The sequence below is a fragment of the Ruditapes philippinarum genome, unplaced genomic scaffold (genome assembly GCF_026571515.1).
Source record: "Ruditapes philippinarum isolate M1 unplaced genomic scaffold, ASM2657151v2 ctg3999_1_1_1_1, whole genome shotgun sequence".
In the NCBI taxonomy this organism is placed as follows: Eukaryota; Metazoa; Mollusca; class Bivalvia; order Venerida; family Veneridae; genus Ruditapes; species Ruditapes philippinarum.
The window spans coordinates 130,646-155,698 of NW_026854622.1; the positions used below are offsets into that span (position 1 = coordinate 130,646).

At 31.7% G+C, this 25,053-nt stretch overlaps 1 protein-coding gene across 1 annotated transcript; it reads left to right on the top strand.

Moving 5' to 3' along the window:
- The first annotated feature begins 270 nt into the window (after positions 1-270).
- On the top strand, positions 271-24,623 carry LOC132740610 (G-protein coupled receptor GRL101-like). Its single transcript, XM_060728554.1, has 12 exons — positions 271-1,536; positions 1,954-2,078; positions 12,545-12,675; positions 13,056-13,193; positions 13,642-13,758; positions 14,300-14,797; positions 15,930-16,968; positions 17,121-17,647; positions 17,803-17,930; positions 20,074-20,116; positions 22,903-23,138; positions 23,672-24,623. Exons 1-12 carry the CDS (start codon positions 1,429-1,431, stop codon positions 23,792-23,794), a joined length of 3,213 nt encoding a protein of 1,070 aa, XP_060584537.1. The 5' UTR covers positions 271-1,428; the 3' UTR covers positions 23,795-24,623.
- Positions 24,624-25,053: the final 430 nt, after the last annotated feature.

The window sequence follows — 25,053 nt, forward strand, 5'->3', positions numbered from 1 at the left end:
ACCCTTATCAATGATATAATATAAGAGCCATTCTTACTTTATAATTATAAATAGATGTATATACAATTGGTCATCTATAATAGTAAAATATTGAATTTCAGATGTTCACGAAGTTTTTAATTATTTTTTTGTTTTTCTTTTGCAACGTCAGAAAATTTCTTCTTGAATTTGCCCCCCCCTTTTAAATAATTTATGAATTTTCCCGGGAAAGCAAAACGAAAAATTTGTTTTCAAAAAAAGGTCAAAGTATTAAATTTGAGAGTTTGATGGCAAAAATGATTGCTTTGATGGACGTGACGAAATCAATTGCAGTAAGTTACAAGGCAAACTAATTCGTGTAATCATCCTACATATTTGATTAAAAAAAGAAACATTTTGTAAACGGTTTAATACCGTAAGCTATTATTATTTTTCTTTGACATGTTTCTTTTTAAAAACACAGCTTTTATATGCTTTAAACTGACGTAAATGTTATACATGTATATTTGTAGTTATAGGAAAGACGTGAAGCAATAATAAATAGAGGATATTGAATGAGTGTAGGTTTAATACTAAATTTATTGAACGAGTTGAATAAAATCATATTATGCGAGCCTCTGGCCAATATTGAAGAAAATCGTTTTTATTCAACGAGTTCAATAAATTTAGTATTGAATCTACACGAATATAATATTCTGTTTATCACATAATCTAAAATAAGAACAATAAACTGTAAAAACGAGTAATTTTTCAACGACGCGCCTATAGTGTAACGCTAACATTAGCGCGCTTTAGCGCTATGTTTCTATATAGCGCAAATGACTTCAAAGTGGTATTACACTAATGTAATATCGTTTTTATTAAATGGCTTTATTACACTCCTGCGCCGCGGTTTATGTGATAAAAAGGTTTACAAATATGTAGCTTCTTGTCGATGGGGCAACTTCAAATGTGGTGACAATACTTGTATTCCAAACTCTCGTGTTTGTGATATGTATGAGGATTGTGAAGATGGCTCTGATGAAAGGTCGTGTCAGCGGAAATACTCGACGTGTGAAGAGTTATGGGAAGACGGTTTCACTGAAAATAAGACGTATCTTATAGAAGGCAAAATTTACATTACGATTTTGATACAAAACAATTTCAGATTACTTATAAAATATATACTTTCCAATTACAAATCATTTTATGCATATTTGATTTAATAAACAGTTTGAAAGTTATAGCTTAGATATTTGATAACGAATACTGACAATAATAAATCTTTTTAATGCTGTAGAAAAATCATACAGGGTAGAAATTAAGCAAAGGAGGATTTTATTATTTTTCTATCGTAATTGTTTCGTTTTCTTGTTAATCAATGATCTTTTGTTTGAAATTGTAGATAATGAAATATACATTTATTGTGGCTTTGACTTCCTACAAGCCACAGGGTCTTTATCAATAACAATGATTTACCTGAACTCTGACTGGAAACAAGCTTCCGATAAAGAGTTCAAAATTACAACACCAGGTGTTGAGACAGCGTTAAATGATAACTTTAAATGTACTCAGAAGGTTGGTATTTTCAATAATGAGTTTAAGTTTTCTTTGGGTAATTTAAATTAAAACATGGGAAACAAATTTAATTTTTTTAAATTTTTTTAAAAATAAGGCCCATGTTTTTAAATTTTGATATTTCTGGTTTTCAAAAATTTGTATGTGGGCTTTCTTTTCTTTTTTATCTATATTTTTTTTAATAAGGTTAAAATAATACCCCTTTAAATGGGAAAAAAAGGGCGTCAGGGATGTTGCACCTTTTCATTATTCCTCATCATCATGTACAGACTCAATCAAACCGAGTCTGCAATTGTCATGTAAAAGTGTTCTGATTGGTGCTTGATCACAATTTTCCAGATTTTTATATAATTTCACATTATATTTATTTCTCCAATAACTATATACACTCATTTTAATGACTTCATATATGTTTAGTTTATAGAACTTCCACACAGAGACAGAATCAAAGTTATGAGGTTGGATAACCAGTCTGTCGAATTTAAAGAGTTAGAATACGTGCTCAGTTTAGATATTGATGTATTCGAAAATAAAACAGATAGGTAAGAAAATGTTTCTTGACAGAAAACATTTTTAATATTCTCATACATCATTTATCCTATCAGAATTAACTAGAACTATCGCTGAATGCGACTCATACCCCCACCAATGTCCTTGACAGTAGACGACTTGGAAAGGTAGTTAAGGGAATAACTTTAGTGGCACAAATACATATACATTAAAAGAAATTATCTCTAATGAAAAGAAGACAAATTGTACAGGTAATATTATAAATATATATTGTCAAATCATGTTCGAAACAGTTACAAATAACTTTTCATTTTCCCAATGTAATAAAACAAACAAAGCAGTGAAATAGCTTAATTATTTCAAAATGTAATTAAGAGTGGAAAACTGAGCTTGTTTGTGACCCTTTATATATTATATAGTTTCAAGTGAATATCTGTTCTATTTGAAGAAACATTTAATAAGCCTAAAAGGGTTTAAGAAATATTATAGTATATAAATTTAAAGACTTAAAAATGGACTTAACTTTGTCAAAATACAACACAATACAAAGTTATCCCTCTACTTTTTTAGTTATAAAACTTGACCTGCACATCTTACTCGTTTATGTATATATAAAAAGTTTCAATCAAATACCTTTTCCAATTTTTAAGAAATATTCAAATGCATTTTAAAATTTAAGAATATTTTCTTAGTCAATTTTTTACCTTCAAGTGTGACCTTGACCTTAAACCGGTAAAAAGGCCTTGTTGAGGTAAACATTGAGCCAAGATTGAATAAAAACTTTTCAATTAGTGTATGACTTACAGAGCGGTCACGAAATACTGTCATATATTTGATTGTTTGATATTTGACCTTCAATTGTGACCTTGACCTTGAGCTGACACATGGGAAACATGGATTCTGCACATTCCCTTGTTGAGGTGGACATTTGAGCAAAGTTGGAAGAAAATCCTACAATTAAATAGAATTTAAAGAGCGGACACGATAATGGAGACGGACGGACCGACAGACCGACGCGACAAAGCGAATCCATAATAGCCCCCCCACACATTTTGCGACGGGGTATAATTACCGCTAAAGCTGGTTTAACATTTAATTTTGACAACGTGTGTTGAAAATTGACCACAATTGGTCATTTTTTCAAGGTTGATAACTAAATTTTGGTCAAATTAAAAAGTTGACAAATGGGCCAATCTAACATTAAATTTTGATTTAAAAAATCGTTGAGAAATGATGAGTAGTTTTATTTTTTATCTAATTAAGGTCATTCTTAGGATAAGTTAAACTTGAGTTAAACGTCTGTTTGTAGTAGAGAAACGCTTATGGAAGCAACAGAATTGCTCACAGTTGTCCTAAAACTGATTTCCCAATCAAAGCATGGCAAAGCCTGTGCCGATGCGAACTACTTCGGCGAGAAAGGCAAGTTAATCTGTATGTTGAAGAGGGAACTGTTTTACAAAAGTTAAAGGCAAATGGGTCTATGTGATTGGAGTCCGACATGCCACTCGAGCCATTTACAGAGGAAGCATCTTTTTAAACTAAGGTTTCCTCGTGATAATTAATGGTCATTTTACGAACAAGTATAATCAACTCTTGAAATTCATTAGAATATATGAAGCTAGCCATGGTTTTAAGAAATAGTCTCTCATCATTGCGTTTAGGACGGTTATATGCTCAATATAGTGTGCATAAATAAATCGATCTAAATCCAGTGATAAATTTATATCTTTCCACGCTTTAAAAACGATAATTTTACATTGCCTCAATATAGACTTAAGGTATGCTTTATAGAATAAAAGTTGTGCGCTTATTGACAAACATTTCTATTTAATCATACGGGATAAAGTTTCTTATCTGCTATCAGTATATATTTAACGTCTGCTACACCAACCTCCTTGCATCTTACTACTGAACAATTTATAAACGAAATACAAAAAAATGTATTCTAATACGAACGCACGGTTCAAATGTCTGTAAGGTTGAAATATTACACGGCTGTTGTAAATTGTTAAGTTATAAGTGTGATATCTTTTTAACATTAATTACAGTAGAAGGCACTTACCTTTAGAACTACCATGCGACTCCCTTAAATAGCGGAAAGAACTTAAATATACATATTCTGCATGCAAAGTAATTTATAGTTCACTATATAAACTATATAATTGTCCGTTATCAGTTATTGCCGATGGATTGGCAATTTCTTATTAGCTCCTGGTCAATTTGAATAAAATATATAAATATTCATCACTTAAAAATCTGAGTGAAATGCAGAATTATTACTGTTCCAAGTATTTGACCATATATAGGCATTTTTGGCATTATTTGTTTTGATCATTAATAAATGTTTAAGAATGGCCTGTCTATAGTTGAAATCAGTTTTCAACGTTGTCATTATTTTACGCGTGGTAAGGTCATTAAATAACGGGAAGGGTCCATTTTCAAGGTTAAAAAAACATAGTATTTGATTTTAAGTTTTTGTTTGTTTTTGTTTTTGCGTTTGATCTCCTTTCCCCCATTGTCATCAGAACATGCTTGCAAAACTTGGGTTGTCCTTAAAAATAACACTACTTACACAAATGAGAATGTCCGAACAAGTTTTCTATAATGATTAGCACATGCATTTGTTTATGACTTAATAAAAATGATAAGAGATTAAAGTGACATGTTTAAAAATTATGTACAAAAATAAAATTAAACAAAATTCATAAATTTCGTTCAAGGCATTCAAAATTATTCCTTTAATTGGAACATAAATGACGAAAAAAGCAATTTGTTTTAAAATTGATTAACATAAGAAGTAGCTTCCACATCGATTAACCAAAAAAGTCAAAAAATAACTCTTTCTTTAAATAGGTGTGCATACAAAGGTTTAATTTCATTTGCATTGTTGCTTGCATTCACCCTGTGCTGTCCCTCTCTCGTGATTAACCGTTAAGAAAACAAAATATCTTTATATTACTAACGAGGACTGTAAAAACAAATCACACTTGTCATGCATTTTTGCCAGATCTTAAATAAATTAATAAATATATAAGTAAACCCTACTTGCATTGCAGGCAGATATTTTCGGCTTTTCAAAAAAGCATTTTCTGCTAGTTTTAAATCGATTGTCACTCTATCATTTAGTTTAAACATATTGTATTTCGAACATTTTGCTCATACAAGATTTACATACAATAGTGAAATAATACAATACAATGCTGAAATAGGATCAGATCCGAAAGCATAAAATGCTTATTAAGGTTTTTTCCTGACATAGGATAAATTACCATAAATATGACGGGTTGTTTAGTAAATTGTTGAAATATTGAATTCTAGGTAGAAAAGTAATTGTTTATACTAGTAGATTGAAAAAATAAAATAAAGAAGATTCGTCACTGAGTCAAATAAGCGACCTAAAAAACAAAAACAAAAAAGGGCATTGAGTAGACTGAAGTTTCTATCTGAAAGATGTCGGAATAGGGACTTAATAAATAAGACGCAAATATTGTCGTGTTTATAAATGTATAAAGTTTCAGAATTTTATAATTTGAGATACACAATCAAAGAAACGTAATTTGATAAGTAGAAGAAAAGAGGAGGACCTATTCCGTGACTAAATTTGAGGAGCCATGTAGCAATGACTATGAAAATTGTTTGCTATCTTGGGTAAAATTTGAACATCCTGAAATATACTGATATTGATATCGTCAATTAAGCTTGTATCACTGTTAACTACTGGGTGGAGAGTGACATTACAGTAGGCAGAAAGAGTTTGGAAAGGGCTGTGTCTGATAGAACTATATTGTTTGCATTCAAAGAAAATATGATCATGGTTAGTTTCTAGCAATCCACACTGACATAGAGGTTTGTTAACAATATTTCTTTCTGTATATATGGTGTTTTAGAGACTTGCCTTCTGTTTGAAGACGTGCAGGGTATATTTACCATTTTCTGACACCTGTATAGAATTATTTTGGACATTATTGTATGTTTCTATTCAGAAAAAACTTGAAAGCATATAATGTAGGACCATTTTTTACATCAATTGGTAGTTCATACCATTCTCTGAGAGCTGAAGGAAGAAAAGCGTTATAGTATAGAGATGTTCTTGCGTGAATGCCTTGTATATCGCCCGAATTTCTAAAATTATAACATGAGGTTTCACAATTGAAAGACAATAGTTGATAGGTAGACAGGAGAGAGTCAATTTTTTCATCTTATAAAGAAGAATCAATTTATGTTTCCTTATTCTACTGTCAAGAGGTTCCCATTGGACCTGTCGTTGAAGCTTATGAAGAGATACAAGTTAAGTAACACCACATACAATTCTAGAAGCTTATATCTACTTCAACCTTTGAGTTCAATTGATGTTAACAACATCGGCATATTCTAGAATTGGCCTGATGTAGGATAGGTAGATTATTTCTAAAGATTCTCTATCAAGTTGAAATTTAAATTTTCGCAGTATATGTATACTTTTCCACGCCCTCTTTGTAACATCTCCTTAACATTATTAATGTAAATATGTAAACCATCGTCAGAAAAGTGTAAGCCTAAGTGTTTGTGAGATGTCATTGAAGATATGGTCTGTTTTTGCATTAAGAGGGGTGGATGAAATTGTTTTGATGTTTTACGTGTGATGAACATTGTTTCAGATTTGGAAAGATTAAACTTGACTAACCATTTGTCAGCCAATGAAAAAATCTTTTTTATGTCAGATAGAAGAATGTCAGCTGCAGTAACTGGATGATCAACGATCAAATACAAACTGGTGTGGTCGGCAAAAAGATTTACAGAGGACCTTTAGTCAACAACAATATCATTGATATAAACTAAAAAAAGAAGTAGGCCCAGAATCGAGCCTTGCGGAACTTATTTATTATAGGCCAATCAGATTTAAATACAGGAAGGACAATAGATTGGCGTCTTATTGAAAGATGAATATACATATATGGATATAAAACCAGTCGAGGAGGGGTCCATGAATACTGGCACCTTTTAGTTTAAGCAGAAGATTATTGTGCCACACTTTACCAAAGGCCTTATTGATGTCGAAAAAGACAATCCGTATCTCATGACCTTCACTTAGAGCCTTAAAGAAAGAGTTGTAAAGAAAGGTTAATTGATTCACAGTTGAGTCTTGAATGTTTTAAATATACTTAAAAAATAATGCGTTCAATTTTTTTTCCATACAATGTGTCTCGACCAGTCTCTCTGCAATGTATTGTCTGATGTAAGAGAGTCTGCAAGTTTCTGGATGTGGTTACGTTTGGCCGTGCGATTTTTTACGTAATTTTTTGAATGAGTGCCAGTGCAAAGGATTTTGGGTTTATTTTTTGCGATTAAGAAAAAGCTGTTTGATTTGTGTCGTTATCCATACTGCATCAGTCGGTTTTTAATATTATTGTTCTTGTAGGTATGTACTGCTTTGAAAGTTCGAGAATTTTTGTTGCTTACTGAATTTGCTTGTTCATCTATGACAGTATTTATATACTGATCCCAGTTAGTTTATATAATACTTTGTTTAAGATTGTGGTAGTTACCGCAATTATATAACCATATAAAACGCTTGAAAGATCCTGATTTAGGCATATAAAAGGAAAAAATAGCAAAAAAATAGGGCAGTGATAGCAAATATTTTGGTTAAAACTGATATTCCAACATCTGATGTTATTACTCGCTGACTGCAAGTTAAGAGTGTTCGAAAAGAGTTGTACGATGTGCAAATTGTATAACGTGCATCTGCATTTAGTAGGTCGATAAAAAGTACCAAACTGAATACGTTTAGATTGAAATAATAAAATCTCCACCAAAAAACATTCTATATATTTAGGTTCAAGATACCACCGCCGTTTGTAAAATAGTTAATACCTAATGTATACAGAAACACCACCATGACTTTTATCAATCCTGTCATTTCTTTCTTAAGAATGAAAATATGGTATAGATATATCAGAATTGGAAACACTGAAAACGCAAGAAAATCAAACATACTAAATTCAGGGGTAAAAATATCTATTTTGCCAAGCAGGCTTTGGACATTATAATAATTATTGTTGTACAGATAAACAAGAACTTAACGGCATTAGACTTATTTATCCAAAGACATATACGACGTAGTGAACAATGATGCAGTTGAAGAATTTCTTGATGATGGACCAGAATTCGGATAATTCCAGGATTCCAAATAAATAAAGAACAATATGCAGCAATTGAATGCATACCATTTTGGTGAGTATAGCGATCATAATAATATGAATAAAAAAATACGTTTCAAATGTAGCAAACATAACATGGATCGATCCGTCTGAATGGATATTTTATATTGTTTTAACTTAATTTCTTAAGTGAAGAGACAGCGAGAATGATTGAATAATGTTTAAAGCAATGTGTAGAGGAGCCAGCATATTCACTAATATGGGAGATTTCCATGTACAGGAGTATGAGTGCATGATAGTGGTGCCTGAACATTTAGATTTTTTTGACGTTTTAAACAACAAAAAGCGCGCTATCACTATCATGACGAAGAAATTTATCATTGGAATCCAATGCATTCCATTTACAATATTCTAGGAGAAATTGGAATCCAATGCATTCCATTTACAATATTCTAGGAGAAAACGAAAAGTGAACATAAATGGAGATAAAGTGCACGAAAACAGAAAGTAAAGAAAGCATGACCTCATAAATGAAAACTTAAAGATAAATTAACTATATAAAGGAAGAAAATGCGCATTAACATCATAGGTTAAGATGAAAAATGTGCGTACTGTACGCGTAGCTCGTGATTTTTAAAAGGATCAATCAATTAATGGTAACTTCAATAATTTATGATATTGTACTATATATATTATTTACAAAAGAAAACAGTTACCTTAGCTTATTAAAAAGTAACCTACAGTTATTGGACACATATTGTACTTCAATAGTTTGATAGAAATATATGATAAGAGATAAAAACATGTTTAAATTCTTGTTAAATATCATTCCTAACACAAGAGGAAAAGTAAATAGGGACAATTTGCAAAATGTACTCCTTTGTTTTAAAATAATTATTTCAAGGAAATTATTTCTTGAATAAAGTCACAAAAATATTGCGAATTCAAAGGAAAATTGCCAGTAATATACATATGCTTATATTTGCATGTAAGCTATTCTCAAATATACGGCATGTGTATTGTTTGAGTTTTCTAAACTGTATTTCATTGTATTGTTGGCGTTATCTCAATTCTATTTCATTTAACATTTAAGTTTTACAAGCAAGAATACATACACAGTGCAAAAAAAATCACACAAAAGTATGTACATGCACGCACACACACGCACGCATGAACGCAAGCACGCACGCTCAAGCATACATACATAAAGCTAACATATATACACACATATACATATGCATATACATATGTACACATACACAAATATACATACATGTACATTGATGAGTAAAGCTTTACCTTATTTGTGAAAATTCTTTATACGTATTTCTAATGGGTTATTAATGGCTAATTTACTTTAAAAATATATGATCCTGATTTCTAAGAAGATAAATATAATCTCAAACATTGCGAATCTATTTAAGATGGTATATCACATCGCAATTTATTTTCAATCTTAGATTAATAAAAAGAAAGAAGAACAGCGAAGTAACGTGGCAAAAAGTAAGAACCTGAGAAATCTTGTAAACATCTTAATATGATATAATAACTCTATAAAAACAGTAACTGTTATTTCTTTCATACGATAATAGCAATATTCTAACAGGCTTTATGTATATTTTAATATGATACTGATGTGTTTAAAAGACATTAATTGTTTTACTTTTACAAAACTATAATGGTAACAAATATTGATAGTTTATTTAGTAGGTCAGCAATATAAATATAAAAAATACAAATACATACTGTTGAAGTTTATTTATTTCGGAACCGTTGTAAACATAACATGGTTCAGTACACTTCAGAAAAGGTAAGTCATGTGTGTATGAATATATTGTAATACTGATTTGCCATACTACTTGAAGTGTCATATTGTAATGTAGTGGTAGCGCGCCGGTTTATCAAGTATACAGGTACAGGTTCAAATCCAACTATTTCCATTTAAAAAAAAATAATATATGTTTTTCAATGCACAGGTATTCAATTGAGCTTTTGCTCTACACGTGACATAATGGCTTGCAACGAAAATCATCTTTTTATTGCGAGCACGCGAGTCCTGGGCTGGTTGTATGAGGTGTATGTTATGGCGCTGTTAGAAGGACGTCATTTCTTTATTATTATTTTCTACAAGTTCTCCTGCTTCATACAAAAGTTCCGATCTAGTTTAAGTTAAATCTTCATTAACAAAGGTTTCTGGGTGGTCTTTAGTCTTAATAAGAGCTCGCTTCTTCAGAATTGTGTCGTTTGAATGACGAGAGGTGAACTTTACTAAGAAATTGCGAGGTTTTCCGAGAAAGAAGATCGAGGTTAACCGAAACGATGTGACAAAGCTATTTCATCTAAGCTTAAATCAGTACCAATGCTTGAGCTCATGTCAAGTATGATTTGGTCGGTGTTTTCATCTTTATTTTCTGATGCTCCGATGATACGCAGATTATCAAGACGACTGTATTGTTCTGCAGCGTCGGCTCTCAGTTCAAGTACGTCAGTTCGGGTAAAGGCTAGGTTCGTTGCTTTGAGATCGTCGTTTTCCTGTTGAAGGGTATTTATTTGTAATTGCAAGTCGTCAACAATTCCTGTCACTATTGAGACTGTTGCATTTAGAGCTGAGTATACTTCTGCTTGAATTGACACTTTAAGAGCTGAACTATTAATTGTATCATAGTTTGGGGACCTTTCTGTTGAAAAAGTGTCAGAGTTAAATCGTATACATATACATGCACAGTGCGGTAACTGGAGTGCAGGTATCAGTTACCCGCACTCCAGATCATGCCCGTTGATTGGCTCATTTTTGCTGGGGTTTACATATTGTGACGGCAGAGAAAGGGAAAGCGGCAGAAATATCATATTCAGATGCTCGTTCATTGGTAACCTTTTCCCGGGGTTTAAAATTGTGACAACAGGGAACGTGTTTTTATGTTTGACTATGATACAAAAGAGAAAGAACACCAAAACACTCGGAGTATATTTTTCAAAAAAGATAACGTAACTTTTTGGCGGGCACTTTCCACGATTTTTTTTTCTTAGTTAAAAACGCACTAAATTTACAGTATTTCACTTTCAATAGATAACTGTATTGAAACAGAATATCAAATATTCATGTTTATTTCCATTTCATTGTTCAATTTATCTTCACATGCTTCTAGAAGTTTAAAGTCCAAAACATTTTCTTCGTATTCAAACATTTTTTATCTCCTCAAAGGTCCTAAATAGCTAATAAATCTAGTAAATTTGTAGACTACATGCCGCCATCTTAACCGAAGTAGCGCATGATTTTTCTGAAACTGGGGCATCATTCTATCATTTGAAGGTCAATGTTCATATGCAAATATCTTAGTTGCTAGAAACAAACATTATTTCAGTCTAAAAGGAACTAACCATATACTGTATAAGTGGTTTATTTTGAGACTTGAAAATATTTGCGATTTTTGCGAATTGAAATTATTCGCAAATGTTTCATCACGCAAAAGTTATTTCTTTTTAGGCGAACTTTCTCCTATCAATTGAAAACACAAAATGTTTTAATGAAACAATACATGTGTTAATAACAAAATACATGTAACAAAAGAATGTTCACACTATGACAAAAAATGTGTGATCAGGTCCTTTTTCAACAAACAATGTATGTTTCAAACAATTATATAAGTTTGTTTGTTTGTTTCATTTTACGCCTTTTCCCAACAGTATTTGAGTCATATAGGCGGGTAGTTTCCTGGAGAGTTACACCAGTTATGTACTAGACTACCTTCCTCCGCGCTAAACTACTAACGCACCTCCCGGGGATCGAACCCACGCCAGAGAGGTAATTGGATTGGAAGTCATCGACTCTAACCCCTCGACCAAGGAGGTGGTATTAATGTTATAAGTTATAAAGGTATTAAACAACTAAATAAAATGATAATAGCGACATTTTCTTAACATGTACCTGCTTAATTTATCATGTAGCAAAACAATAACAGTATTAAATTCAAGAAATCATATTTTCGCAAATATTTCCGCATGCAAACCTTTTTGACAATCACAATTTTTTGTGACGCGTAAATTTCCATCTAAACAGTATCAAATTGTTTATTTATAACATCAGGCTTTAAAACTTTATGGTAGTGCTGTTCAATGATTACTTGTAATTAAATCATACTAAAAAGGACAGTTGATTTTCTATGAATTAGAACGCCGATGACAGGTAGTCTTTTACAGATTGTTGTTTACTAGCACCATATTGTCTATCCATATAATTATCACTTATCCCTTTTTTAAAAAAAAAAATACTATTTCCTAATTGACCCAAAGACGACTTGTTAATATACCTTATTTTATGTACTGGAACTATTCAACGCGTGTTCATTTAACATTTTCAGATCAGTTGATGCTTCTTTTTCTGTGACACAAACAATACGAGACAGAACACATATCTTTTCTCTACTAATAGGGAGCAGTTTTAAACATCCCGAAAACAGATTATCGATTGGATCTGTTGTTTGTAAGAAAGGTAATATTTCAATCATTTAAAATAAAATTTCATGAAATGGATATGATAATAGAATTATATGAAAAATATTTAAAACACTCAAAAAGGCCTACTTTTTATGATACAGTAAAGTTCATACAATATATATGTTTCATAGCATGGAAAATATTATAATTTCTCTAACAAGACGGTTAGGATTTATATATTTAAAATCTAGAATACATTATTAGATTATGGTAGGAATTTTTCTGTCGTTTTGAAATAGTGAATTGTAGTTCAACAAAGCAAAATATATTGACGCTTTTTAGAAATCGTATTCTTGTATATGAAAATGCATTTATCGTTCCCAAATCAATACTGAAGTAACAATTTTGCGTATACACTTGTTCGATAAATTGAAGATGCCGACTTGAAAAGAAAGAAGATACCATGCCGTAAAGGTGTTAAAGCTGTAGACGCCAGTAAGAAGTGTTTGTATGAAAAAGATCCTGGTGATAAAATAATTGGCTGCAGATCTTTTAACCATCTACAACATTGCGGTTTGTTTCTTTAAAAATGGTTAGGGTTGATATCATACTGTCAGTGTCACAATCGTTTGATTGTGGCTTTCTTACTTTACCGAAAGAGGAAAAAGCCTCAGATACAATCCTCTGAGCTAGTTTAAGGTAAAAATGAGAAACTGAACTTGCGTTATCTTATTGGAAAGATTCCTAAAATGATTTAATTTAAGGTTCTTAACCGAACTTTTCTTGTTTTGTTTGATGTCATTGCCCTGACGATGTTTAAAATAATTTCAGAATTCATTACGTGACATCCTGCTTTATGATGCGCATATCAATCTGTTTTTATCGGATGATTGTGATAAAACTCAATTCGGACCTTAAACATTTTATATTGAAATTGTAATATTTAAATTATTTGTTTGATATCTTAGCCAGATACAAAAGGCATTGTTTACCATTGTAAAATGAATGTTTTTGTTTGTAGAACATTTCTCTTGCCCAGACAATTACTTTAAATGCCCGTTGAGTTACTGTGTGCCACTTAAGTACGTTTGTAACGGTCGAATTGATTGCGGCGACGGATCAGATGAGCACAACTGTGGTGGGTAAACATTTAGTGTCATTAGGTCACTAAGTCAATTTGCAATTTTTAATGATCAAATAGTTCAAACCGATTCGTCATTTTAGTGTGGTGTTGAAAATTAAACTGGCAATTATTTAATCTCGACGTTTCGTTTCGGCATCAATTGGTACATTTCGTTGTCCGAATGCAATGGATTATAAATTTCCTTACTTCTTTTTATATACTGAGTAGTTAAATACTACTTGAATTCTTCCTTAATGTTGAAAAAATTAATCTCATTATATTAAGTGAAATCGGCGTTTGACCAATATTATATGAAAATTAGTATTATACAAAACTGTGTAATTGCAATTTAAATATGTTTATTATGCATTTTTCATATATGCACGTTAACAACGTGATGACGGTGATATCTTTATATTGCTTAACATATCTCTTTGATATTTAATGGGTTTGCAAATGCTTATAATATCAATTTGCTCTTCAAAACTACTTTGATAAGTTTTGCAAATAATATTGAAGCGAACCTGATTACTAGTATATGTTTTGCCTTTTTAAGATTGCAATGAAAACGAGAGGCGATACATAATTATTTCAACTTCAGAAGCATTCCTTATCGGCCAACTTCATATACTATTTATGGTTACAAGATTAGGAAATGTGTTGTATACATCGAACAGCACAGTAAAAACGTTGATAGATATGGAGAAAATTGGGAAAACAGCAATTCTTGATATTAACTCTAACAGCGCAATTTCGCCCATTCTAACGTGGATCCCTTTTGCAAATTCACTTTCTCGAATTTTAGAAAGTACATCAGGTGCACCAACATCAGTCATTCGAATATCTGATGGAGTAGACAGGTTTTTAGAAGACAGTTTATATGCATATCCTAACAAATATGCCGACGACATTAAATGGTATAAACTTCTTTATGACGAACAAATGAACATCAGTTTGTCAATTTATGAAGATACGAATATAACAACAATAAAAATTAGACATAAAAATATGATTACCAACCTAGGATCGACTTTATTTCCAGGACTCTGCAAAAGTAAGACATAGCTTTTATTTGTTTATATATCTTACTCAGAATTTATCGTCACATTCAAATGCTTTATTATATTTAATCAATATAAAAGTCCCTTAAAAAATCTCAGAACAAATGAATGATACAAATATAGAACAGAATTAATACATTATGAGATTAACCTTTTACTCCATGAGCATATTGCGAAAAATGGCCGTTTTAATTGAAAAGCCTCCTGTACCTAGTTCAAACTGCTATGAAACTATGATAAATGCTTCAATACTGATGAAATTTGGCACAAATGTTGACTAGACCGTAGCCTCTGTAACAGCATGCTCAATCGTAAATTTCCTACTACCATGGCAACGGGGGGACGTCTCAAAACTGCCAAAAATTAATATTTTGCATTGTTTTTTCCATCAAAACTGACTTTTAAAGTGTTGCAATTTCTCAATGAATTGAGAAAGTGTTAAAGGCTTTACCCTAAGATCGACCTGAGGCCATTTTTAGCCTGTCACATGTCCAAAATTTTCTTGGCGAAGAGGGAGGCTATCGCCCCCTTCAAACCCTTTAAACAGAAGGGGGCACATCCCCCTTCTGGCAACCCCCTGATGTAACATTTAGATGGGGGCGGCGCCGAAAAAGTGGTCACAAAGTGGTAAACAAATTTCTCAAACGAAAAACAGTGTTTGGGGCCTAAATAGGATTTTTATCACTGTTTGAGGCCGTCAAAACACGTCTATATCAGCGAAACTGTTAAATAGGGTAAAACTCGATATAAAAAAAAATTAGAATGATGAAATGTGTCATGAAAAAAGAAAATAAGTCTATAAGACACGTATCTTTATCCAAATTTAATCTTAAAATTTAAATTTGATAGCTTATAATCATAATCAAATGTTATGATGTTTTGGATGAAAATAGGAAATAATTCTATAGATCATTATCTTCAAACATGGTGACTTAATTTGAAAAATTGAATAATGTCGAAGATTACATATTGATAATACTTTGGTGTATCGTGTTTTTAAGGCTGAAACGTACGTTTATTCTACAATTCGTAATGTGGATTTCTTCACATTTGCTGAGGTCTAAACAATATAAATATCAAACGTTGTCAAACACAACTTAATTCTTAACTTTGATTATTTAACAGAGTCATCATATGATTGTAAGGGAAACTATCGGTGTCGCATGAGTCGAGTTTGTATTCCAAATGTACAAGTTTGCGACGGCATCAAACATTGCCCATATAGTGATGATGAAAAATATTGTGAAGTACAATGTCCACGCGGTTGTGTTTGTAACATTGCAGTCGTAAATTGTTCAGGAGCTGACAAATCAGTTACGAAAATCGAAATTGGAGTATCAACAAGAATATTAGATGTCAGTAATACCATACATCTAGGCAAATATGTCTTGAAAACTGCAATATCTTCCCCATTTCTAGTGTTTTTAAATCTATCTTTGTCTAATTTGGAAGAGGTCGACTTCGAATCCTTTATTTATTTCGAAAATCTTGTTACACTTGATTTAAGCTATAATTTTTTGAGAGTATTGCACAGAAATTCCTTCTTAAAATTAAAACATCTAAGACAATTCATTCTTAAAGGCAATCAACGATATTTAAGATTAGCACCCGGCGCATTTAGAGGACTACAAATAAAAACATTAAATTTGAATGCAGCAGGCATTGTTGCCTTGGAGAAAAATACATTTGAAGGATTAAATCTCTCAGTATTAGATATTTCAAATAACGAAATTCAAGAAATTCAAGATTTCAGCTTTGCTGGACTTTATGCAAGCACTATTATTATCAACAACAATCCGATTATAGATTTCGGTAAAGGCCTCTTTGCTGGAGTGAATGGTGTGGTGATGTTAAAGACTCCAGCGTATAAATTTTGTTGCTTAAGGCCTACTTATGTAGAGGAAAGCAGCTGTTTTCCATACAAAGATGAGTTTTCCTCATGTGAAGACTTAATGCGCAGAGCTGTATTGCGCGTTCTTCTTTGGATTTTTGGATTATTAGCATTATCTGGAAACGTATTTTCTATAGTCTACCGACTTTTTCATGATGGTAAAAGGCTTAAACTAGGCTACGGGATATTTGTAACAAATCTGGCTGCTGCTGACCTGCTGATGGGAATATACATGTTAACAATTGCCATCGCTGATCAGGTTTTCCGGAATAGGTATAAAACATATTTCTCTATTAATGTATTTGAACCGAAGTAGCAAATGAGTCTATTCCAATAGAATATCTTACAAATACTTATTTATAAGATAGTCATAAATTCTCAATATGTTTATTCGTGTACATGTTTGCATCTATTTGATTGTATAGATATGTAGAAGTAGACGAATATTGGCGAAACAGTGCATGGTGTAAGTTTGCTGGAATCTTGTCCACCACATCGTCAGAAGCTAGCGTCCTATTCATGTGTCTCATAACGTTAGATAGAATATTGGTCGTCAGGTTTCCATTTGGACAAGTCCGATTCAGTACATTGTCAGCAACATATGTTTCAGCTGCCTGTTGGATTTTTGCACTTACGATTGCTTTTCTGCCAGAAATCTACAAAGACTATTTTAAAGGAAAATTTTACAGCAAAACAGCTGTTTGCCTTGCCTTACCGTTAACAGATGAAAGACCCCCTGGCTGGTTATACTCTATTTCCATATTCATTGGGCTCAACCTAGTAATGTTTGTCTTAATAGCCATTGGTCAGTTGATGATTTATATAGAAATGAAGCAACACGCATCTGTTCAAGTAAAAAAGGTTTCAAGAGATAATGACTTGAAAGTTGCAAGGAATTTACTTCTTATTGTTGCCACCGACTTTCTCTGCTGGTTCCCAATTGGTATAATGGGTAAGTTAATAAGTGTACTATAATTATTTATTTATATGATTGCAGTGTCCGTACTTTGCTAGCGAACGTTGTCTATTCTGAATCAATGTAAATAAAGTATTTTCATTTAGATTACAGAGGCCCTGTTATAAATAGTTTAAATTTCATTGTTTCAGGTATACTGGCAATTCGTGGCTTCGCCATTCCTAGCGAAGTTTATGCCTGGACAGCTGTTCTAGTGTTACCTATTAATTCAGCTTTAAATCCGTTTATGTACACATTATCAGCTATTATTGGACAAAAGGTAAATAGTAAATATTTCTGAGTTGCAATACTACTGATTTTTTTTTAATTTGAAAATAATATCAAACAGTCTTAAAAAGGTACTATATGATAAAGTGTAAATGATAATTCATTATACTGATATAGATCTGTTTGGGCGTTTTAAATGATTTGCAAGTTGCCACTAAAGTTTAAGCGGTGTTCATCGGCTATTTAAACCGGTTTGGAGTTTTGATGCGCAGAAATTAATCACGAAGTCCGTAGGCCTGAGTGGTTGATTTTTTTCGCATCAAAACGACAGTCGAACCCGTTCATGTAAAACATGTGAAGAGTTAGACTTGTGTTCATAAACACAAAGCAAAAAGTTAAAGTAATAAAAAATAAATGAAAACAAAAAGTTTGATTATTTCCAAAACATTCTTTTTATCAAAAACTTAAGATGAATTTTAACTTATTTCAGCCTTCCTATATTATTTTTCCATGAAAGTAATTAACAGTCTGCCAACGTTTATTACTTAATTGTGCCAAGTAGTGAAAGCATTGTTGACCCCCCCCCCCCCGCAAAACTCCAATGCTAGGGCTTTATTATAATGAATGCTACATAATAACGGTACATGTCAAGTACTTAATTTAGTCAAATTGCACATTCAGCATTTTAGTTATTAGTTTTAAAGAAGAACAGAGATTTTGGTTGGGTTTTACGTCGCTGTAAAGGTCATATGACGAGGTGGCGAGGAAGACCTCAGGTGCATTATTTCAGGCACGAACAGTCACCGGAGTATAATGACAAACGTTCCGTAAGCTTACTGGATGGCTTCCTCTAATGAATTAATCAAAAGTCCCTTGGGGTATTCAAACCCACAGCGGCGAACTGGTTTGACAATCAGAGCTAGATCAAATTTGTTTTTCATTAAAGCAGAATGTTCAAAAACAAGCGTTTACTGTATGAGCTCCGTGCTAAAATTATCTTTCTGCATTACATCAAGTACTTCGGATAGAATGACACATGAATCGTTATCGTCTGCTATAGCTTAAGCCAATAGTTTGACCGGGTGCAAGTTGGGTATCGTCCTAGAAAATCGACAACGCGCTCTCGGTCTCACATGAAATCCGTGACAAGGCATTATCTTAACAGATAGACATCGTACTGGGTCGATATCTTATACCTAAACAAGGAATGGTACACATGAGCAGTTATTTAACTGGATCGTTGTATTGAACGATCGTGACTTTAAAGCAGCACGCCTCCAGATTCATGCTAATTTTCATGAAAATTTTGAAAATGTATGTTTAAAAGTATTATTTAGTGAAATAACCAAAAGGAAGCAATTTACACATTATCAATGGCACTTACCACCCACGTAAATTACGAAAAAGAGGACAAAATATGCAAAAATAGCCCTTACTGCGTTAGTAACGCAGTAGAAATATAGTTATAAATACTGAAAAATCAGTCATTAATCGCACATAACATGTAAATTATTACTTGAATCTTGAATATTTTTACTTTTCCTAAAATCTTAGTACATTTTTCTCAGGTTTGATTATATTGAAATATTTTCGCTCATCTGGTAGCATGCAGCTTTAATATAATTTGTATTCATGGCGGCTATATACTTAAAATATTAACCATGAAATAAATGTATCGTATTAGCAATTCGAAAGGATTCGTTTAAACTTGATATACAATCTTTAAAATCTTTGTAGCTAACATCGTTTGCTATTTATGTCTGTTAGCAAAACATACATTGTTATGTATGCAATTATCGAAATTCGTCTTTTATTTCAAATGCTTTTAAACTAATCTTTATTTGAAGGTTATATTGAGCAATTATTTTACATTCCGTCTTTAGTTATAATGGTTATTGGAACTCCGTAAAATGAGTTATCATTGAATACATTAAAAGAATTTATTAACATACATTGTCAAATGTTATATCGGAATCTGAAGATGATTTTTATCAAACCTTTCACCATTATATTTCATTCCATTCCAAAATTCTTAAGCTTAACACATTTTGTCACTTAAGTGTAATATATTACATTCATTGAATGTAAATAAAGAAAAAGAAAAAAACTGGGCATATTTACATCAAATGATAATTAAATTGATTTTATATCTTATTCATCTTTTTAATGTCTTTTTTTTCATGTTTTTTTTGCAGAAATTCAACCCTAACATTGCGGAGCAAACACGATCTTGTGAAGGTAAATTAAAGCAAATAGTGTAAAAAAAAAACGTTTTTTAAAAAAATCTTAAATTATTCGTAAATGAAATCACGGTTTATATACAGAGGAACTCGGGAACGTGACCGCAGTTTGTGGCCCATATTTGCTATCTCGAAATACCTTTTAAAATGTTTCTCCTATACAGTGCCTTCTGAGTTCTAAAACTTCTAAAATCCGGAAGCTTCTGACATCTGAGCATTTTTCAGGCTCCCGAAATTAAACTAGTTATGTAAGTAAATAGACTTGAATATTGTAACAAGGGCTTATACCGAAAGTCGGGTTATTTAGAAATTTCAGCTTCACTGATATATGATGAATTGCGTCGGATACATGGGGCATAGGTGGTATCTTAAAGTTCAACCTTGATTTTAGTTGAAATTATAAACGTTTTGTTGTTGTTCTTTTGCACATAACAAAAATATAACTAGATAAAAAGGGATATATTAAGCAAAAAAAAAAATGACTTTTATGTTTATTGGATATTTAGAAATGTATTCTAATTAAACAAATGTAATAAAAACGGGACATAACTTTGCAAAAACTAATAATAGGATAAGTTTTCCATGAGATATAAAAATTATGTTGATAGAAAACTAGAACATAAAGTTTGAAGTTAGTGGCTCTGGTAATTTCTGCGAGTTGAAGTGCAACGTATTCCTTATAACATGTCACAGAAACCGGTTTGACAGGTAAAGCTCATCAAGTCACATCCATATGTTATTGCTTTGTTTGTAATGAAGTTATTGACCATGAACAAAAACGATACCGAACAGGGTAAACAAAGATGTTAACGAAAAAAGGTTAACCAACGCCGACAAGTGGGTAATGACAATACCTCAACATTTTTCTTCCAAAGTGAAGCTCAAAATTACCCGCGGTTCAATTTTAAACAAACGACAAACTACCAAAGGCAATCTTTCTGCGGTAAAAAATTAAATTTCCTTTTAGTGAAAGGCATTCTTATAAGCGCAAGTACATCTTTGGGTTTACCTATCTATATTTTGACAATAGGAAATAAAAATAAAAAAAAGCTTTATTTCCGTACGTATCTCTTGGCTTTGAATAAGATTATACCCGTAAAAAAACAAAATGTGACTTGATTGTGTCGTGTGGTGTCGCTCCGTACATGCAGTCAAAAATGTCATTTCTTATGTCCTTAAGATCTTTCGTCACAACATAATTATTATGTTTAGTTTATTCTATTTGCTCTTAGTCGGTATTTCTAATTAGATTTGTGGTCTGCTTTATTAATTACAGCGTCGCTCTGTAATACGCTGGCATCCTAACCTATGGTCCCTTTTAAATTGCATTTTATCAAGAACCGTTCAATGTTTTCTCGAAGACATATGCATTCTTTTACTTTGGGAGCAAACGCCCCGTTGTTCATGAAATGGCACTTTTGTGTCTGCCATTTACCTATACCGTCCATAACAGAGTTCGCAATTTTTTCAATTTTGCAATTTCGGGATACCTTTATTTCTATTTAGTAAATGTTCTTTACTGCTTAAAAACGACCAAACTTGAACACAGAGGTATGCCAGTTATAAGGAGTGGTAACTTAAAGTCTAAAAGAGACCTATCATTACCCAAATAAAATGAATAAATTGTATGTACCATACTATTTCATTCTCTTTGTAATATTGTTCAAAACGTCTAAATAAGTACAAGCAATTTTTATAGAAAAAACTGTCTTAACCTTTCTCTAGGTTCAAAACTGTATAATCTTCTTCAGGATGTTGTCTCCTTTAAAATATTCTTTTGACAAGATGTGTGAAGTTAGCGACCTACTGTAGCGGCCTAACAATTTAAACGGCTTTTAATGAAGTGTTAAGGGCATACTTTGTATTGAATATCATATAAACAGACAAAATACAATCCTATCATTTTTGTGGTTTTTGTGGCCTAGCGCACTGAACTTTAAAATTGTAAAAAAAAATGTGAAAAAAATTCAAAGCAGCATTTTATAAGATGTTTGTACATCACATAACATCTTGTCGTCTCTAAGATACATAAACAGTAAAAAAATAATTTCAGAAAAGTTTTATTTCATTGTTTTTGTGAAGTTAGCATCATAGCAGCAGTCTTACAACATGCAGAAAAAATGTAAACTCAGAAAGTTTTAAAAAGTATCCTTACATTTCAGAAAAATCATTTTCAGAAAAGTTTTATATCTCATAATTTTTGTGAATTTTTCGGCCCAACTTCACACATCTCTTTTGACGGACGATCTTTGTTATTGAGGCTGAATAACCTCTGACTCCTTTTCAAGAATTCAGATCTCAAGCATTATTTTATTCCGGGAAAATATGCCGCTTGAAAAATCATGGAATGAGACGAACGTGACACATTGAAAGTTCCGTGCTCACTGCCGTATAAAACATCTGCGGGTGTTTCTATTAAAAATTTTACCATTTCTTTTTTTTAATGATTAACACTGCTTAACCCTATGCTTCAAATGACGTGCACAGAACCTTGCTTATACCACTACTGTCCAAGATCAGGCTCAATTAAACCAAGTCTGCAACATTATCAATATTTGACGTTTGGCATTCTTAGAGAGTCCGATTTTCGCTTTTTGTCATATAGAAGACATTGACACGAAACTGGACTAAAAAGCTCGTGCATTAGTCAGGTTTAACTGGTTACAAGATGTCTTGTTTAGGGTAATATTTATTTAAAACGAAAAACGTTATTCAGCAGTACCCCTACTTTATTAGTTCGGCGTGATATTAGAATATATTCGTTCATCTATATGCATACTTCAGATATTTCTCGGTCGATAGTCGGATTACACAAGTACATTTCCATATCAAGAAAAGAAGACATCAAAACCTTTCAGTCGCTATCGTATATTCAACGTAAAAAGAAGCTACAAGTAAAACAGTTAATTGCCATAGTCTATCATATCGTCAAATTTGAAGACCTTCTACATGACAACAGCTTAGTTTTGAAAGCGATTTCAGAAGATGACATCCTCATTCAAACGCAGATGACACAACAGGTATAACTTGTTTTCAATTCATAATGAGATGACAAAGTTACATTTAAAAGATCTGTTTACACGTTAATAGAAGAATTGTTAAAAGTAATTTCCCATTCATATGCAAGTATTTCAAGAAATAAATGGTTCATTAAAGAAGGTCTGTAAGTCCACAAATAATTGTGTTGATAGTATTCAGTATCATAAAAAACCGCAAAGTACATTGTACATGTTTTTAAATAGCGGATTATTAATGGTTCTAAAACCAAATATTAATATTCATCATATATATGCCCATACAAATCCACAAATAACTTTATCAAATCTATTTTCAAGACAAATTTGATAAGAAATGATTTATTTTTGAAATATTAATGGAAAATGTGTATATTGTAGACCAATTCACTTTGAAAGTACGATGTTAATAAATGACGAGTATTTTTTTTATATCAATTTTCAAGATTTATGACCTTTTTGAAGAAAAGTACGTCCTTTTATAATTTATATTAACAAGTAAATAATACATGTAGACGTTCTTTGGTACCTTTTTTCAGATCGACAAAAGCATCTGTATTTTGACAAAGCCTGTCATTTGTAAAAATAAAACAGACTTTAATGATGACATGTATAACGTTGGATTACTGATAAGAGGGTTGCTTTACAAGTTGAATCGTTAAAAATGGAAAAATAACACTAAGATTGAAAACGGGAATTTTTGAAGTGTACGGTCTGAAAGAGCATTGATGTCCAACAAACATAGTCAAAGTCAAAGTCAAATAATTTATTGGCAAAAACATAAATAAATCACCGTTGAGTACTAATTATAATAACTATATATACTATATCTTTTTACACACAGCATGTGAGTCAGAGGTACCGTTACTATATGTGTAAAACTATGTGTCGTTTTTTATCTTTATATATTTTTTTATATTTATTGTATGTTATGTATAAAGGCTTTATTTTGAATGTAATAAGTATAAATTTCCTGAATAGCTCAGTAATTAGAACGCAGAACTAATAATGTCAATTTTGTGGGCTCAATACCTACCCACGCCCCTATCATTTTTAATAATTTTTTTCATTTGATGTTTATATAATTTTTCATATTCATTCATCCTCTTTCAAGAAGTTCTTTTCATGTTAATTCTAGAATATTTGTTCTCTAAGTAGTTTAGTATTCTAGATTGTTCATTAATAGAATATATATAATAAATGTTTGTACTTCAAGGTGTGTGCTAATTTATAATATTGTGTTATGTCAATATACTTACTGTTTGCTATTTTACTTGTAATATCGTAAAGGTAACAAAAAATATATTAGTTTAAATTCTGTAATTCTGTGTGGAAAGTGTTTTGGACAAATTGTATTTATTTTGCTGTTGACATTGAACATTAATTAAATTTAAGTTGTGAACAGTTGAATTTCAAACTATAAGTCAAACTTTAGAATATTAATTTTGTTAAATTTGTATCGTAAACAATTGTAAGTTAAACTTAACTTTCATATTTTTTGTATTATTGTAACTTATTGTTTTCTTTGATTAAAAATTGTAAAATTTATTGCTGCGTTATCTTCTCTGTTGCGTTTAGCTCGTTACATGTATTTGAACAGAACAGAACAATAATTTTTCGATACATCACGTTTGATACCATGTGTTGTTTTTATCTTGAAACAAATGTTGATCCAGAAGGTCTATAATTTTTATTTCATTTTTTTTTCAAGAGATAATGTTCCCGTAATACTTAACGAGTCGTTTTCTTTTTTTGCCTTAAATACTTATTGCAGCCACGTCTCAATATCTATTTTTCTATCTTACGCATATACCTCGATACACATCAGATATTGAAATCTTTCTTTTCGAAACCCATGTGCGTGATAAGATCACATTTGTGAAAGACTAGTTCATGTTAAATCAAGATTAGAGTTTATTTC

Bases quoted from the DNA above. Each gene is read 5' to 3' on its own strand.
- LOC132740610 (XM_060728554.1), top strand. From the start codon at position 1,429: ATGATTTACCTGAACTCTGACTGGAAACAAGCTTCCGATAAAGAGTTC. The intron at 14,798-15,929 runs GTAAGACATAGC...ATTATTTAACAG, and splicing joins ATTTCCAGGACTCTGCAAAA to AGTCATCATATGATTGTAAG. The intron at 23,139-23,671 runs GTATAACTTGTT...ACCTTTTTTCAG, and splicing joins AAACGCAGATGACACAACAG to ATCGACAAAAGCATCTGTAT.